The following is a 17022-nucleotide window of genomic DNA, read 5'->3' on the forward strand; positions in this document are numbered from 1 at the left end:
ATCAATGTTATCAAGTTTCTATCAAGGTATGAATGAATAAATAAATCTATAAATGTTAGTATAAATTTTTATTTTTGAACATAAATATTTAATTTTACTTATTGTATTATATTATTTTGTTGAATTTTTTTTTCCATATATCATTATAAAGTGTATTAGCCAGACGTGATCTATTTTACCTAATGAGTTTTATATTTTTATTGCTATCAATTATATATTGGCAGAAATAATCGTAATAACATTGGTAAAATCGGAGTCGGAGCATAAGATAAAGTTGGAAGCCCTGCTTTTTTCATGTGGTTCGAAATTATTATTTTCCATTGGTGGCCCTGGGCGCGTAAATATATTTTTTAAATAAATAAACGTGTATTCGTGAATCAGTGTCGCCAGCTTTCAAATCGAAGGCGGCGTTTCGGTTGTCAACACTGATACGGCGTTAGTTCGAAGAGTGGCCGTTGAGATTATTCGTAGCGAAGGGCGATGGGCCGAGGTCCCCGCGTTTATGGACGAGCGGTGGCGGGGGCTGGGGCGGGGGGTGCGCGGCGACTCCCCTTACGCGCCCCGCTGCCCTCGTCCCCTTCGGCCGCGGACTCTTCGCCTGAGCTGAGGGTTCGCAAAGACGACACTTTCGATCTCGTCGCCGGAATGTAGGTGCGGGACTCGTCGCCGTCGAGTCTAAATCGAAAGGCGTTCGACTTAAAACCAAGTTTGTTTTTATTTACAGAAAATGTCGAGATTCGGCGCCCAAGGCGTCGCAGGATCTGTTCGCGAAATTCAATTGCACTTCCTCCGACAGTTCGGCGCAATCTCCTGCCGCGTCCCAACTAGACGATGCATCTCCAGGTACTATTTCAAATAATTTTTCTCGGGAGGGGTTGATTCTTAAAAATCTTTTGTTTTTATATAGAAAACCCATTAAATTTTTAAACAATTATTATATTTGCACGACTTAATTCCATTTTAAATATTTTTTTATTATTTTTAATTTTGAAATATACCTTTCAGATGTTGCAACAGTAATTGGTAGTGTTAAAGATTTTGCATATTTAATAGGCTCATATTTTTCCAACAGTTTTTGTGCGAGTGAGATATTTTATAAGTTATTTCTAAAATAAATAATTTATAAATAAAATTTGAACCAATGAAAATAACATGCCATCTTATTTTATTCCTCTTAACCTAATATCTAGCCGACTATTGATATATCCAAACTTTTAATGAAGAGTTTTACGAATTTCCTTCTCTTATCTTCGAATGTAGGTTTGATTTTCCATCTTCGGGTTTTTCTTTACTTAATGGTCAATATTTTTTTTTTCTTATATCTTCGATGACCTATTTTTTCTACTAATATTTTTGATAACAGAAAGCATTAAAATGTAAATTCGAAACAGTTCATTTTATTTTTTTCAACTTTTTACAATATAAGTTTATTTCAAAAATAAACATGGGTATAATAGCATACAGATATTTTTTTTTTACAACTATTTCAGTCAGAGCTTTCATTATATCTAAAAAGCGAAGTTTGACAGCCAACAGTGATATACATATATGTAAATATATCGTGTGGGATTTAACTGTTTTGAATAGTAGATACTATCTATTTACAGGCGGCCCTCGACTTTCGCACATTTAAAAAAAAAAACATTTTTTGTAAATTTTTTTTTTTTTTTTAAAATGATAAATATCAGTGAGAAACGGAAAAACTTCAGTGTTGAAACGAACAAAAAGAAATCAAGGACTCATAAACTTCGAGACAAAGATGGAAATTATTGGACGTTCTGATAGCGGTGAATCTTTTGCTTTAATCGTACGTTCGTATGATACAAACAGGTCTACGATATGTTCAATTTTACAAAATAAAAATATAATTAAGGAATACGTTCAAAATTATGGAAATTAAAGATATATTTCCACAATCTTTAAAGATATGTTTCCAAAAAAAACATGGATGAAATGAAAAAATCTTGGTCATCATGGATCGATGACCAACATCAAAAAGATGTCCCTCTGAGTATTTTAATTATTCAAGCAAAAGCTCTTAGTTTGCACGAAGATTGGAAGGATAGATTAAAAAAAGATTTTAACACGGGTTTTCAAGCTAGTAACGGTTGGTTTTATAATTTTAAAATGAGGTTTTCTCTTCATAATATTAACTTTACTGGAGAATCGGCTGATGCGGATAAAGATGCTGCAAAATAATTTATTTCCTAATTATCCAAAATTATTGAAGATGGAGTGATGGAGAATATTCCTCTAGCCAAATATTTTATGTAGATGAGACAGGTTTATTTTGGAATGAATGAAACCTTCACGCACCTTGACAATTTTTTAAATATTATGGAAGATTGTGATCCCAGTGGAGAACGCATAACTCAAGTGCGTAGGGCGATTAATAAAGACATAGCATGTTATAAAATATTATATGAAGAAAAGAAAAAGAATAGTGGAAAACAGTTAACTCTTGATAACTCTTCAAAGAAAACACCTGCAAACCCCACTTAAACATGTCTCTTAAACGCCTCTTAAACATCTTATATTTACTTGATAAATAAATATTTTAAAATACACACAGTTTAAATTTTTTTTTACTTCCCTCTACTTTCGAACTTTCAACATTCGCACACATGTTCAGGAACCAATTATGTGCGAAAGTCTAGGGCCGCCTGTATACTATTTCTAAAAAATGTATAAAGATCTTCAAGAATAGCAGAAAATAATCAAATTTCTGTGGAACAATTATCAACATAATTTATAATTAAATTGCCGCATTGTCTATTACTTATCTACAAACATTCCGAAAAGTCAAACATTCTCTTCACATAAAATTATCAATTACTGTATGGTCTTACTTGACACAAATTACGGACACCCGAGACACTGTCGAAAACACAATAGCCTATAAAAACGTCACCTGCCTTTAAATTTAGTCATAAAAAAAAACCGACTTATCGCAATAAATGTGCTCTTCCCGGCTTGATTCGAGAATAAATGATATTTTTTAGATAAGATATGCTTCTTGAAACTCTTGTCTTTATATTTGTCAACAAAAGTGGAATTATTTGTGTAGTTATTCATTTCTTCGAGTCTTATATTAGTAAATCTAATTGAATAACGATGATCTAATTTTGACTTTATTACTTTTTTTCAGTTTTCGTTCGCAAGAAACCGAAACAAAGATCAAGAGGGATAATAAAAAATCATTTAATACTCGCTAATAAAAGCAAAACTGGCTGTCTGTCCAATCATTATCTTGTGCCAGTGTCGTTTGCAGCGAGCAAAACTCACACTAGTTTAATAATAAATGGATTATTGAAAGATTTGGCATCTGAGAAAGCCGATTCTCCTTCAAGGGTGAACGTTTCCGCTATAGGCAGGCTGGGCGATTCTAAAATTTTGGATAAATCCAAAATCAAAATGTTCAAAAATCGCTTACTGCCGGCTTCTAGTACTCCTTTAAAAACGATAAAAGACAACTCTTCATGCGATGAAGTAATATCCCCGATCAGAAGTATTAGTCGATTTAACAGAGACGTTTCTAAAAATATCAACAGTAATTCGATTATAGAAAAAGACACTATTCAAAAGACTGCGTTCGAGTCTAATTTAAAATCTATTTCTGAATATTTAATTATTTCCATTAGAGATAGTGTTTCTAGCGATAGTTTGCATTGTACCGAATCAAAAAGCTATAACATCGAAAACGAAGATCCAAACTGTGAATCGAAACCGAGCGGAAACATTGCCGGTACGACGAGTCCCGATTTGTTCGATTCTTATAGTGAAAGCATATTTGTTCCTGTGATACAAACTTCCTTATTAGGTTCACCTAGAATTTTCAAAATAGATGATGTTGAATCTGATTTGCAAGATTTACCGATTTCCGTTACGGAGAATTCATCATTGAGCTTATCGAATCGATACAAAAGCAAAGACGAAGATGCTTCAATCGAACGCAACAATGAAAATGAATATAAAAGCTATACAATTAGTCATTTGCAAGATTTAGAGAAGTCATCATCGACTTTCTTAAACGAATGTAAGAAAAATGAAGACCTTTCAATTAAAGACATATGTGATAATGATACCGATAGTCGAGAGAAAGTTAATAATTTAATAGATTTACCCATTGTAGGGACGGATAAGTTATCGTCGACTATATTAGATCAGTACAAAAATAAAGACACTTCATTTGAAAGTGTCGTTGAAAACGAATCGAACCTTTACGATGAAAAAATTAATCATTTGGAAGATTTACCCATTGTCGTAATGGATCAATTATCGTCGACTATATTAGAACAGTATAAAAATAAAGACGCTTCATCTGAAAGTATCGTCGAAAACGAATCAAACATTCACGATGAGAAAATTAATCATTTGGTAGATTTACCCGTTGTCGTAATGGATCAGTTATCGTCGACTATATTAGAACAGTATAAAAATAAAGACGCTTCATTCGAAAGTATCGTTGAAAACGAATCGAACATTTACAATGAGAAAATTAATCATTTGGGAGATTTACCCGTTGTCGTAATGGATCAGTTATCGTCGACTATATTAGAACAGTATAAAAATAAAGACGCTTCATTCGAAAGTATCGTTGAAAACGAATCGAACATTTACAATGAGAAAATTAATCATTTGGGAGATTTACCCGTTGTCGTAATGGATCAGTTATCGTCGACTCTAATAGAACGATATCAAAACAAAGGCGAAATACCCTCATTTAAAGTTGTCGATGAAAGCGAATTGCACTTCAGCGAAGTTAATTCATCTGACGATTCCATCAAAATAATCGAGAATGAAGCGAGTAATTTTATAGAGTTCAAGAGACGTGTCACTTCTCAACTCACGTGCGAAAATTATTTCACATCCAGTATTGACGATTCTAAGGAAGAAAGCGAGGCTTCGAGTGTTCATAGCGAATTCGAAATTGACGATTATTTAGACATTTCCGAAACTGACGTCTCACAGTTTTCAATAAACAAATCAGACAATCAAATTATGCATTATTTCAAGGATGCATTGAAGACTGTCAGTAACGTTACTGAAGAATTCGTCGATAATACTTTGAAGAACGTTTCGGATACGATCGACAGGCAGTCTAGTTCGGATGAAGATGATCAATTCGATTTAGATCACGACATAAAGAAAAACGTTTTACCGATACGAAAGTCGATGAGATTGCTGAAAAAGAGAGTCAGTAATTTCAGAGCGTCTAGAGTTCCCGAATTAATTTACGAAGATCGATCGTTTAATGCTCGACTGCCGGATTCGACGAATCAGTTTCGCCCCTCCGTTGTCTGTCAGCCGGGCAAAAGATTCGAAAGATCAATGAGTATCATCAGAAAGATGTCTAATGCGGACGCCACCGCATTAAATGTGTCCACTTTCCTGAATAACACTCTTCAGAGAACAAAGGCGCACATGGGACGCAAGTATCAAGAGAGCGTCGAAGAGATTATGAATCTCCAACCTAAATTAGGTACGAATTTAAGTTTGCACTTTTGATTTATTGTTATTTTAGTTATTTCTATTAACGATTTATTTTACAGACGTTACTTTGATGAGTTGCTGCAGTAATGTTTCGATTCGTAGAAAATCAATGATAGTACTGAACGTGAGTAATATTTTAAACTATTTAGCTCATAGTTTGATCGAAAAAACATTATATTGTGATTTGGAATAGTATTCCATTATAAAGATTGAAGTGATTTTAAAATTCAATTCCATTACAATATCCATATTATAACAAACAACTGTAACTTGTATTTATATTTATATTTGTAACTCGAATTGAGTATTCAAATACTTGTACGGAATTTAGAGATTACAATGCATTTTATAGCACTAAAATATTTTGTATCCAGTTACCGGCCTTATTTTTTTGTCATATTAACATGAGAAACATTTAATTATTACACAGAATATATTATGAGAAATATGATTGAGTATACAAGTTGCCGAATGCTAATTAATTAGTATTCAGAAATTTGTATAATTATTCTTATATAATTAGTATTCGTCAACTTGCATAATCATTGGAATTAAATTTATTTTGAATAACGAGTTCTTGAATTCATACGCGTATTGGAATAGTGCAACTCTAAGATTAATATTATCTTACATGATTATTTTGAAGGATCGGGTTGAAGTGGCTGCTAAAATACACTGTTGATAATAAGGCTATTTATATTTTTATAGATATTAAATGTTACATTTGTGGTTTAGTTTCTTATAACTAGGTTTGTTAGAACAATTTTTCGATAAGTTTATCTACTGCTCAATGCGTTGATTGAAAATGTCAGGAATCCACAAGATTGATAAATAAATTTTTACTGAAGTAAATCAAGTCACAGACTGAGTCAGGAAGATACAGAATGCAAATTCAGTGTTGAGATACTAAGCAGATGTATGAAGTAAAAAGCTATTTTTTTGTTGAATATACATATATAATATATATAATATTTTTTTATAAACTGAAATGACTCATTATTAGAGAATTTTCAATACTTAACGTGTACGACCTAGCTCGATTTTAATTAATCATCACGATATTCATTCCTAAGACACGGAAAATCCAAGTAAACCTAATCTGTAATGATCGATCGAAATTATAATTATATCATTAATTCCGATAGACACGACAGAAATTGAAAAATACTAAGGTCCATATGCGATTTGAACCCAGGTCTTTCAGATCAAGTCAGCGACTTATATCATTCGTCTAAGTGTCTGTTGAATGGTCGAGCACAGTTTAATGCAATATGCTTTAGCTCAACTTGCGTAGATAAAACCTGCGAATAATCAGAAATTAGATATTCATTTTTTCCGACTAAAATCTTGTGTCAATTTCATTTAGAATCACTCACTCATTCCTGTTCTGCATAAGAATTCATTTTAAACCTACCGGTGACTGAAATTCTGTGAATCGTCATCCGCAAATTGCCATATAATCTTTTCATTTTTTCTTTCTATTTTATGAGTCATAAGGGTTAACTTATTTATTCCTACAATGCAACACTTCGCAAATTCTAAAATTTTAATGAATCACTGGTTAATTTTATAGGGTAGATAGAACTACCCGATCCCAATCTTTGCATTCTTATGCCTTGTACGGACTGAGCGTTCCAAGCTACGTGTGCATAAGCACGCGTAACTCGGAACGCACAGTCGATTCCTGTCTACGCATATACATTTGTACATGCATCATTTTTTGGTCACACATCAAAGACATTATGTACGTGTGCTTTAGACGGAACAATGAGTTACTCGTTGTTGCCGCTGCAGTATGATAATGAGACATGAATTAAGCTGGTATAGCATTACGAGTCTCAAAAGGTATTGTGGGATTCGAAAATCCTTGCATATTGGAATATAAATTTACACGAAGATGAGAGAATTTTCAATTTTTTAAACGATAGAGACATCACAATGGCACGCGTATACATGTGTTTCGCACAACTATGCGTGAAGACTCGCAGCATAAGCCTTCTGTACGCGTGCTTGAACACGTGTAGCTTGGAACGCTCAGTCCATACATGGCATTAGATTTCACATCAGATCACTCTTTACGTAGCATGCAATCATAATACAATGCCAGGTGTCACTTTTTTTGTACATTTTTGAATATTATTTTTTAGTGAGTCATGTTGACTAAAAAATATGTCTTTTCTTTGGAATCAGTATGTGACGTTTCGAAACGCATATAAAATTGAACTGGAGCTTAAGAACTGTTTACTAGTATTTTATTACATAATGTACACATTGCTTCAAACACTTCCATCTGTAAATTATCAACCGTAAGTCAGTAAGATTTTTATTAACCTGAAGCAATAAATCTTTGCCTGTAGTAGATTGCTCATAGCTTGCTAATTCTTCTATTATTTCAAATTTAGCGTTTATTCCTCTTACAAATAATGCAAGTTGAGCAATATCTCTGATATCGATGGTTTCATCCAAAGGTTATATGTAGAAATAAAAGTTTTCAGCATTTTTTTTTGTTATTGAGATAATAAATTTTGTGAAGTATCATTAAAATGTCTTGTAATTGTTTTTCCATATAAGCTTATGTATTCGAAAAGGTTCTTTTTGTCGAGACATTAATAACTCTGCTGCATCAATCATGCAATCTTTAATAAATTCACTCTCTGATTATAATTTATTGGACTTGAAAATTTTATGTGAAATAAAGTGATGAAATTATTTTCAAATTTGTAATTTTATCTATTAGATTGACTATTACAGTGGTACTTCGGCTATCGTCTGTTTCAGTTTTCGTCGATTTTTCCGCGAAAAAGTTGTCTTGGTTTTCGTCAGTTTCGGATTTCAACGATTGTTTGACGAAAACCGAGGTACTACTGTATTTTTGTGATGTTTCAATTAAAAGTGTCTCCTTAAATTATACTATTTGAATACAGCTATAGTCTCTTTACATTATCAACATAAAACATTATTGCTGTACGAAGTAAATAAATATCTTTCTTTGCACACATTTTGAAAATTATGACACTCAATAAAAGGTTCTCTTCTTTGATGGGTCCATTTTTATAAATAATTATCTAATTAAATACGAAAATCCACTTTAAATGTATGAGTGTTATGAAATAGTTGACACTATAATGAAATCTAAAAAAACATCTCTTTTCATGTGGCATAAGTCACAGTTATGATGCATGTATGCAACATCCGTGCATTCTAACTACTTAAAAATATTTTTAGAGTTAAAGATAGAAATTACTTTGTACGAGACGCAACATAACTTCGTAACGTAATGAAATTGAAAATTGAACGCGCGATTAATTTTTATTAGATTAGTTTTATTTAAAATTATTATTATAATATAAATTTAATTGTTCGAAATCTAAATATCGTTGCGGCCGGATCCGGCCCGCGGGCCGGTTTTTGTTTCCTACTGCTGTATGTAATTTGTAATTGTATGTTTTATAATTTATATTTTTATTTACTTATGATTTGAAAAAATGTTTTTGTATTCCCCATAGCGTTGTCTCTGGATATTTGTAGGTTTTGTTTATGAAAAGTGAAAGTAAAACGCACGTATTATTTTATTTAATTATAGGAGCCTCGTCCGGAGGAGAGCACCGTCGACGGCGACCTGTCGGGCATTTTGGAAGAATCAGGTACGATTAATTCGCGGGTGCATGGCCGAATTTTGTGACTTTCTGTCCGCTTGCGCGTCATCGGGGCCGCGCGGTGACTCACTTATCCGGAAGAGAAACGCAAACGGCCACGCGCATACCGCCGTGACCCCTCGGTGTTGCCATTCGCCGCGCGCGTCGCCTTCGCTCTTCGCCGGGAGGTTCCGTCGCGTAGCGGCAACACTGTGGTCGCGGACAAAGGAAAGCTCGGTGACGCGTTCGTCGAGCATCTCCATTCGCAGCCTCTCAGAGCGCCCCCAGCCCCGCCGAGTGCATGTATCTGTCCTTCCCAGCGGCTCCCGCAGGTGAGATTAAGTCGCATTCGCGGGGGCGCCCCGCCGCGGGAGCGCCCCGAGGTCGAGCGGTGGCGTCGTCCGCGCTCGAGGGCGGCGTCGCTTCCGTCCCGACCGACGGATGATAGAATTGTAGAGGCGAAGCGGCGCGACGCAATACGATACGATACGATACGAGCGAAGACGAGGCGGAGGCCGCGAACCGGAACGGTCATTTTTTTCGTCCGTCGGACGCCATTTTTGTTCTGACGCTGTTGTATCGTTTCAGAGTTTTCCGATACCTGTGATGATACGGCGATCGCCCTATCCGAGCTTTCTATATCTCGACTCGACAGAAGTTGTTCTTTAATCGAACGGGAAGAGCGAGAGACGTCGAGTTGGCGGGACCTGAGCGCTCGCGACATCGTCCTGAGGAAGTGCAACCAGACGCACTATCTGCCCTTCGTCGAATGCTATCCAAATCGGTGGGTGAACTTTTTTCAACTCCGAAAACTCAAGGTCAACTTCATTTTTTATTTTTATGGCTAAAACACTTATTGCTCGTCAGTATATAAAACAATAAATACCCATATTAATAAGTTTATCCGAATATACATAAATCAATTTTATTGAAATTTAATAAAATATTAATACTTCGAAATTCATTTAACATTCATAATGATCGAGGGTTTGGCAAAAAAAGTAATCTTTTCAAATCTTCAAATCGGCAGTCAAAATCCGCCCTTATTCTATCAATGAACACTACATTTTTTCACTTGCTGGTAATGTTGATTTTTTTTAATAATTGCCAGTATTATGTCGCTTGCCTTGCAATATCAGTAATACATGTGATTGTGCATTTGATTTTGGCTATTTTTTTTCGAATGGCAGAAAAGCGCTCCATGCGTTTTCTAGTGCTCAACCACCAAATATTGGAATGCAAAAGCTAATCGCCGAATTATAAGCATTCATCTCACGGTCGCGGTTAAGAAATAGCGAAACTTACGATGAGTTTAAGTGCTATAATTTCCTCATATGACGTTGATCATTTTTATTACTACTTGCATGTAGTAATAAAAACGTGTAAACACTTCCTACAGATGGCTTCCCGGTGAATTATGCAGTGTATTGTTGAGCGCTTGACAATTTTGCACTCCTTCAAAAATATCAACGCCTTTAGTAGTCCCATTTAAAGATACAATGCTGTAAAGTTCTTCATTGAGCTGACTGATATCCGTTTAATCAGTACTTTCATCCAGGCACAACGAAAAGTATTTGTATTTTGCTATTTCGTCACTTGTCTAATGACACCGTTTCGAATTTTTCAGCTAATTGAGGTCGCCAAATTGTTTTGTCATTTCTTTCTGTAGCGGTAACATTCTCGTTTCTTCTTATTTTCTCAAATAATTTTACTTCTTGGATCTTCGTTATAAATATCAAATTTTTCACTGTGTAATGCAGTTAGTGTCATTTCAAGTAGTATTCTTAAGGCACTAACAATTTGCATGCAAACAAGGTACTGAATTGTATATTTATCATTTGATTCCAATCGGCTTTGGTACACTCGTTTTTCTTTTCTTGCCAAACATAGTAGCAGTTAAAGGCGCTTTGTGAACGCTCTGACCCCGGAAAATGAAGTCACAATAAGACAACGATGTCCTTATGCAGGCGTACATAGAGGCTATTTTTCTAGAAATAGTCTAGCTATATAAAATAAGTAGGTTAAGTAACGGGACTCAAATCCTGTCACCTGGACCCTGCAATAAAACAATTAAAACCCATTTTTAGAACTTATACAATTGTTTATATTTTTTTAAATATTTATTTTCTTTATCGCAAAGTTCAAATTATAATTTGCCCTTTTCGTTCATAAAATAACTGTTGCATAACATAAAACGCTGTTTGACATGCGAGCTGCATGTTGGACAGCCCTGGTATAAAAGATATATTACAGGTTTTACTGCTGGACCTATATAGGTGTGCTAGAAAATATACAAAAACTAACTTCATTTTCAAAATGGGAACTCAAACGGTTATGTTTTTTGATGACATGCCTTTGGCCAAGGTCAAACTTGGTGCGTTTTGTTACCTACTTATGTTCATACAAGTTTAACCTTCTAATTCTCCCTTTTTCCTCTTCACTACATAACGGAGCTAATTTTCAACTGGGCTTGCTAGTCTAAACTTTATCTCGACAATTGGTGCTGCTACAATGTCAGATTTTAAAACTACTTCAAATTCGCTCAAATGGTTTTCTACAATTTTTCAGACTTCAGAAAACTAGTCCTAAATTAAAAATATCGTTTATTTATTTCTCAAACTTGGACAAGTTAACACATTGTTGTCGGGTGATTTCGCGCATTGTTTCAAGCCTGGCGCGGGCCATTTTTTAGCAGCCGCGGAATTTCTCGGAAACGAAGAATTTCCGCGTTTTTTTTTCGGAAACTCGCCATAACTTTTATACTATACAATATAAAATTATGAAATTTTAAACATAGACTTACCATAAACAGTACTATTAAATGAAGAAGAAACATGGAGGTTGACAGTTTTATATTCACTGAAAACTTGCGTTTATTTTGCACATAAAAGTACTATAAAAATGTATGTAATAAAAACACTAAATAAAACTAAAATATGGCACAATCTGTTTTTATGAATAGTTTTTCAACGTATGATATCTCTAAAAACACGTACCTCTGTGTAGAGGTATGTCAAAAGATACATAGCTACACTTTTGGTCCAATTATCAATAATCAGATAAATTATCCACACAAAATTCATCGTCAGATTTATTTTTATCGGGTGAAAACATTTCGGGGTGTAAAACTATTTTTTAGACAACCGAACGACTGAACATTTACGCATAACTGTAATGATGTCTTTTTTTTTATAACAAGTCACAGATGTCGCAATGACTGTTGCTTGTTATCTACCCCAGGTCAAGTTTCATTGGAATTTGTTTTGTTTTCTCACTCCCAACCATCCCTTCTTTTACATCAGGTAGAAAGTAATTCCTCGAAGTATCTTGAATAGAATTGAACATAATAGAAGATATTTGGGATAACAGGAATTGTTTATAGTTCGTTATTTAATTTTTTGTACGGAATAAAAATTCAATATCAAAATTAGTACAATACATTTGGTGGAAATGTAATAAATGCGACGACGAATAAAATAATGTCTTTACTAAATATCAAAGCAGTGACATCTAGCTGCTGACAACAAAAAAAAATGCAGTTCAAATTACACGGATAAACACGTGAGCCGACTTCTAGCAACAGTCTACAAAAAACGGATTTTTACGGGTCCCGCAATCCAGCAGCAGTTCCGCAAAAACGGAAAAATCCGTGTCCCGACAACAATGTGTTAAGCGAGTAATTTCTAAGATTTTTATTTTGGAAATAATTAACACATTGAATCCAGTATGCACAAATTTGTGCGTTTCGCCGTTTCTAGCTAAGTATGTCACTAATATATTATTAATACTTGATAGGTCAATGACTCGAATATGCTTCATTGTAATTAAATGTTATTTTACATATCTTCCAATGTCATTCACATGTTTGTATAATTAGGCTTGAACAATCGCAACGAAAAATATCGACATGGTACTGACATGATCGTTTTTATTAGATAAAGATAATAAATAATATAATTTTGAGTATAATCCAAAAAATACCTTGTCGCTATGGAATTCATTATGCGTCAAATGATTAGATAGGAGAGGTGGAAGAAAGAGTTGTTTGTTTATTTGAATAATAGTTGTCAAAAAAAATATATAAATTGAAACTTTCTGTAATATTCAACCATTGTTGTGATGTTCCTTATGTGCAATAAACACTTGACTAATTCTTATCAGGTTCTCAAAATAAATTTGTCACTTTTTTATAGGTTCAAATTTTACATTATGAATACAAACATATTACGTGTAGATATTCATTTTCTAATTCTTATGTTGACGTGAATCGTGAACTTATCCAATTACAAACAAGATTCCGACAAAATTTTCATCACCTTCAAAAATTCGAATAAAAAATCAAATTATTTTATTAAGCATACTTATTTGTTGTTACATTGCTAAATATGATTTTTTGTCAGACTGACATGTTGAAATCATCATCACTCACTTTACTGCCAGTTCAGCTTCAGATGATAGTTGGCTTACGGGAAGATTATTTATCTTCGTTTCTGTCTTCTTTGTGGGTTAAATTTTCGCAATTATTTATTGGCGGCGTTATTTTGCTACTAGTTCAGTCTTCGAATTTTTTTAATTGAATGATGATTTCAATATCTTCAAATTTAAAGCTAAAGAAAAAGATGCTGTACTATTCCCACTGATCTCGGCTGCAGTTATTTGGTTTTGCTTTGGGACAGCTGAGACTTATTTGAATAACCTTCAATATACATTATGCTTCTATTAGTTGCGATAACATAATTTATTATATTTAAAAAAAATATTGTGAGTAAATAATTCAATTCAGTAATAATTGCATTCGAAGATTTCTAGACAAAATTTAAATTATGCAGATCGCTCCAGACCTAGCCAGACGATCGTTTACCTCCACCCGAAACTGTTGAACAATAGTTTAATCTCCTAAAGAATTTGTTGACTTGTTACTGATTAGTTATTATACTAATTAGTTTTAATATTAGTTAAACAGATAAGGCATAATACGCTAAAAGTTATTTACAAAATTACAGCCATTGTCTCGGGATCAATTTTGTTCACGGTGTGTTTTTTCTGTTTGTAGAAAATTAAAAAATTGCTGTAAAATCGGCGAAGGAGTCTACGGAGAAGTGTTCTTGTACAAGAATGAGCTCGATCCTGCGAAGCCCATTGTTATGAAAATTATACCCGTGGAAGGAACGCAATTGATAAATGGCGAACCTCAAAAGAAGTTCGATGAGATTATATCGGAGATCGTCATTGCTATGTGTGTATTTATTTTATATCGCGTCGCCTGATATGTCTCACCCTGAATCCAATAATTGTAATTTGTCATTTTCTTTTAGGGAATTGAGCAATCTTCGAAACAACGATATAAATGGTACGTCCACGTTCAACAAGGTGCATCAGGTCAAGTGCGTTCAAGGCAGCTATCCCGAGCGTCTTTTAGAGTTGTGGGAGCTGTTCGACGAGACGAAAGGTTCCGAGAACGAGCATCCGCTGGTTTTTGGGCCCGATCAACTTTTCATAGTTTTAGAGCTGGAAAACGGAGGAAACGATCTGGAAGCTTTTGTATTCACTAATGCGGAACAGTCGTTCGCTTTGTTTAATCAGGTTTGTACTGTATTTTTCGATTAATTATTCGATTTGGTCCTCGTTCCGAAGTTTATTTGTAAGATAAATCCAAGCATGATTCGTTCATTATAATTATTTGTGTTTATTATTATTTTTATATTAATTTTGCTTCAGTCCGTCGACGATTTCAGTTTTATTTTTGGCTTTATTTTTTTGAAGGATGAATGGATCTCTAGAACATGTGTAGAATGTATCATGACTAGATTTTCACTCATCCATCAGGGAAATGCTTTTCGTCATTTTCCGTTTGATTTGTTTTGCTCGGTTTCCATTGTGAGTATTGTTTTATTTTTATTGTTTTATTTATTTTTATCAATATTGAATCGGTCTATAGGTGGGTAAAAGTCTAAGTCTTGTCGATTGAATCATGACTAGATTTTCACTCATCCATAGCTCGATCTGCATCCACAATTTGTTTTTTTTTTGTTGTTGTTGTTTTTTGTATCTATTCTATATGATTGACCTGACCCTAAATGTTTTTTCCTATTTCTGATTGTTGTTTATTTGTTTTTAGATTGCATTCGGTTTGGCTGTTTCTGAAGAATCTCTCCAATTTGAACATAGAGATTTACACTGGGGGAACGTTTTAGTGACTTACACCGATGAAAATGTAATTTTTATCAGCAAATAATTCGATAGCAAAATTAAGCAATAATAGAAAAATTAAAACAAATTTATTTTACAGTATATTGATTTCACTCTTCGAGGAGTCGTTCATTCTGTTCGCAGTGGAGGCATTTCTGCTAGCATTATAGATTTTACGCTGTCTCGTATAACGTTACCTCAAGTCGCCAGCACTATATACAACGACTTAGCTTGCGATGAAGAACTTTTCGGCGCTTCCGGAGATTATCAATTTGACATTTATCGTTTGATGCGCAAGAAAACATGGTACGTTATTTATTTAAAACGATAGTTGTATTTTTTAAACTTGAAATAATATCGTTTTTATTTCCAGTAACGATTGGCAGCGTTTCGAGCCGTACACAAACGTGTTGTGGCTACATTATCTGTTGAGTAAAATGGTGGCCGGTCTGCGATACGAGAAACCGAGGACCAAAGTCCACAATATTTATATGAACAAGCTGAAGAAGATTCGCTCCAACATCCTCAACTATCACAGTTGTGCGGATTTCGTTCTGGGAGGAGAATAACTTTTAACTTGATTAAATTATGTATATATTTTATGTCTTGCAATATTTTTTTTAAGATATTTATTGTTTTCGTTGAACGCCCGCGCTCCTAGATTGCGCGCGCTGTATATTTATGCGTCTATTGCAAACGCTCTTATTCGTATGTATTATATTTATATATATATACTCGTTGTGCACGTAAAGTAAATGTTTGTTATAATATTAAAAAATGGCCACGATAAATAAATGTCTCCATAATTTACACGCTTCGCCTGAAATTGTTGTAAAATTGTCTATCAATATTGACGTTAATGTTTATTTTATATATAATTTATTTAAACTTGAAACATGTATTTTTGTAATTTATATTAAGTGCCTACCAATGTGCCTGAATAACGGTATTGAAACAATAAAAAAATATATGGAGACTGAATCCGGCGTCTTTTTTATATCCCGATTGTGAGCAGTTTCATTTAGCACAAATGCCGAAAATATTGCCTGATGGTATGTATAATAAAAAAAGGATAATTAGACCATGAGATTAAAATAACAAAACTTGAGAGATGTAAGACGCACTAGCTAAACATCAAAAATGAAGGTTATCAACAATGTCAAGAAGAATTATAATAAATTCCGAGAAGGACTGATGACACACAAAACACCTTAAAAATTAACTTAACTTATTTTATTAAATTACCTGATAAACACGTCTGGACAAGACACGCAACTAGAAGATTAGGCAAAGGGTCGTTCTCACTTCTATACTTCGTTTAAACAAGATAGTTTCAGACAAACTGTTTGTGTACTAACACAACCAACGGTGTAGTGTTAAATTAATTTTGACCTAACTCCTTCACCCCTGTTATGCATATGTATATTTTTAGAAAGTATCTCACCGCCCGCGCCTGATATATGTATATATATATACAGGTACTCCTCACTTAATGAGCGAGTTTCATTCTTACTATTAGATCATTTTTGTTTATTTTGAATATAAATAAAAATATAATCTTTTCAAAATACACAACATAAAAATTTAATCTTTCTCTGATATGCGATTCACCCATGTGAGATTTAATGATGGAAGTTTTGTTGATAGTCAGGATGAAAGGACGTCGCATAAATAAGTGCAGTATGTCTAATCTAAAGTGCAATAA

At 33.9% G+C, this 17022-nt stretch overlaps 2 protein-coding genes across 3 annotated transcripts; both read left to right on the forward strand.

Annotated features, from left to right (window-relative positions):
- The first annotated feature begins 395 nt into the window (after positions 1–395).
- Positions 396–9307, forward strand: LOC148228638 (uncharacterized). Of its 2 annotated transcripts, none has more exons than XM_088200651.1 (5): positions 396–651; positions 725–843; positions 3149–5482; positions 5553–5617; positions 9077–9307. In XM_088200651.1, the coding sequence occupies exons 3-5, from the start codon at positions 3415–3417 to the stop codon at positions 9173–9175; spliced, it is 2232 nt and encodes a 743-aa protein (XP_088056777.1). In that variant the 5' UTR covers positions 396–651; positions 725–843; positions 3149–3414; the 3' UTR covers positions 9176–9307. The 2 variants fall into 2 exon arrangements, with proteins under 2 accessions (XP_088056777.1, XP_088056776.1); XM_088200650.1 differs by having other exon boundaries at positions 422–647.
- A 30-nt stretch (positions 9308–9337) lies between these two features.
- Haspin (haspin) lies at positions 9338–16298 on the forward strand. The gene is made up of 7 exons (XM_088200652.1): positions 9338–9460; positions 9717–9912; positions 14182–14364; positions 14444–14711; positions 15247–15342; positions 15418–15623; positions 15691–16298. The coding sequence occupies exons 1-7, from the start codon at positions 9430–9432 to the stop codon at positions 15884–15886; spliced, it is 1176 nt and encodes a 391-aa protein (XP_088056778.1). The 5' UTR covers positions 9338–9429; the 3' UTR covers positions 15887–16298.
- Positions 16299–17022: the final 724 nt, after the last annotated feature.

This window comes from Plectrocnemia conspersa, unplaced genomic scaffold, assembly GCF_051122295.1.
Source record: "Plectrocnemia conspersa isolate PC_06_02 unplaced genomic scaffold, ASM5112229v1 ptg000012l, whole genome shotgun sequence".
Taxonomy (NCBI): Eukaryota; Metazoa; Arthropoda; class Insecta; order Trichoptera; family Polycentropodidae; genus Plectrocnemia; species Plectrocnemia conspersa.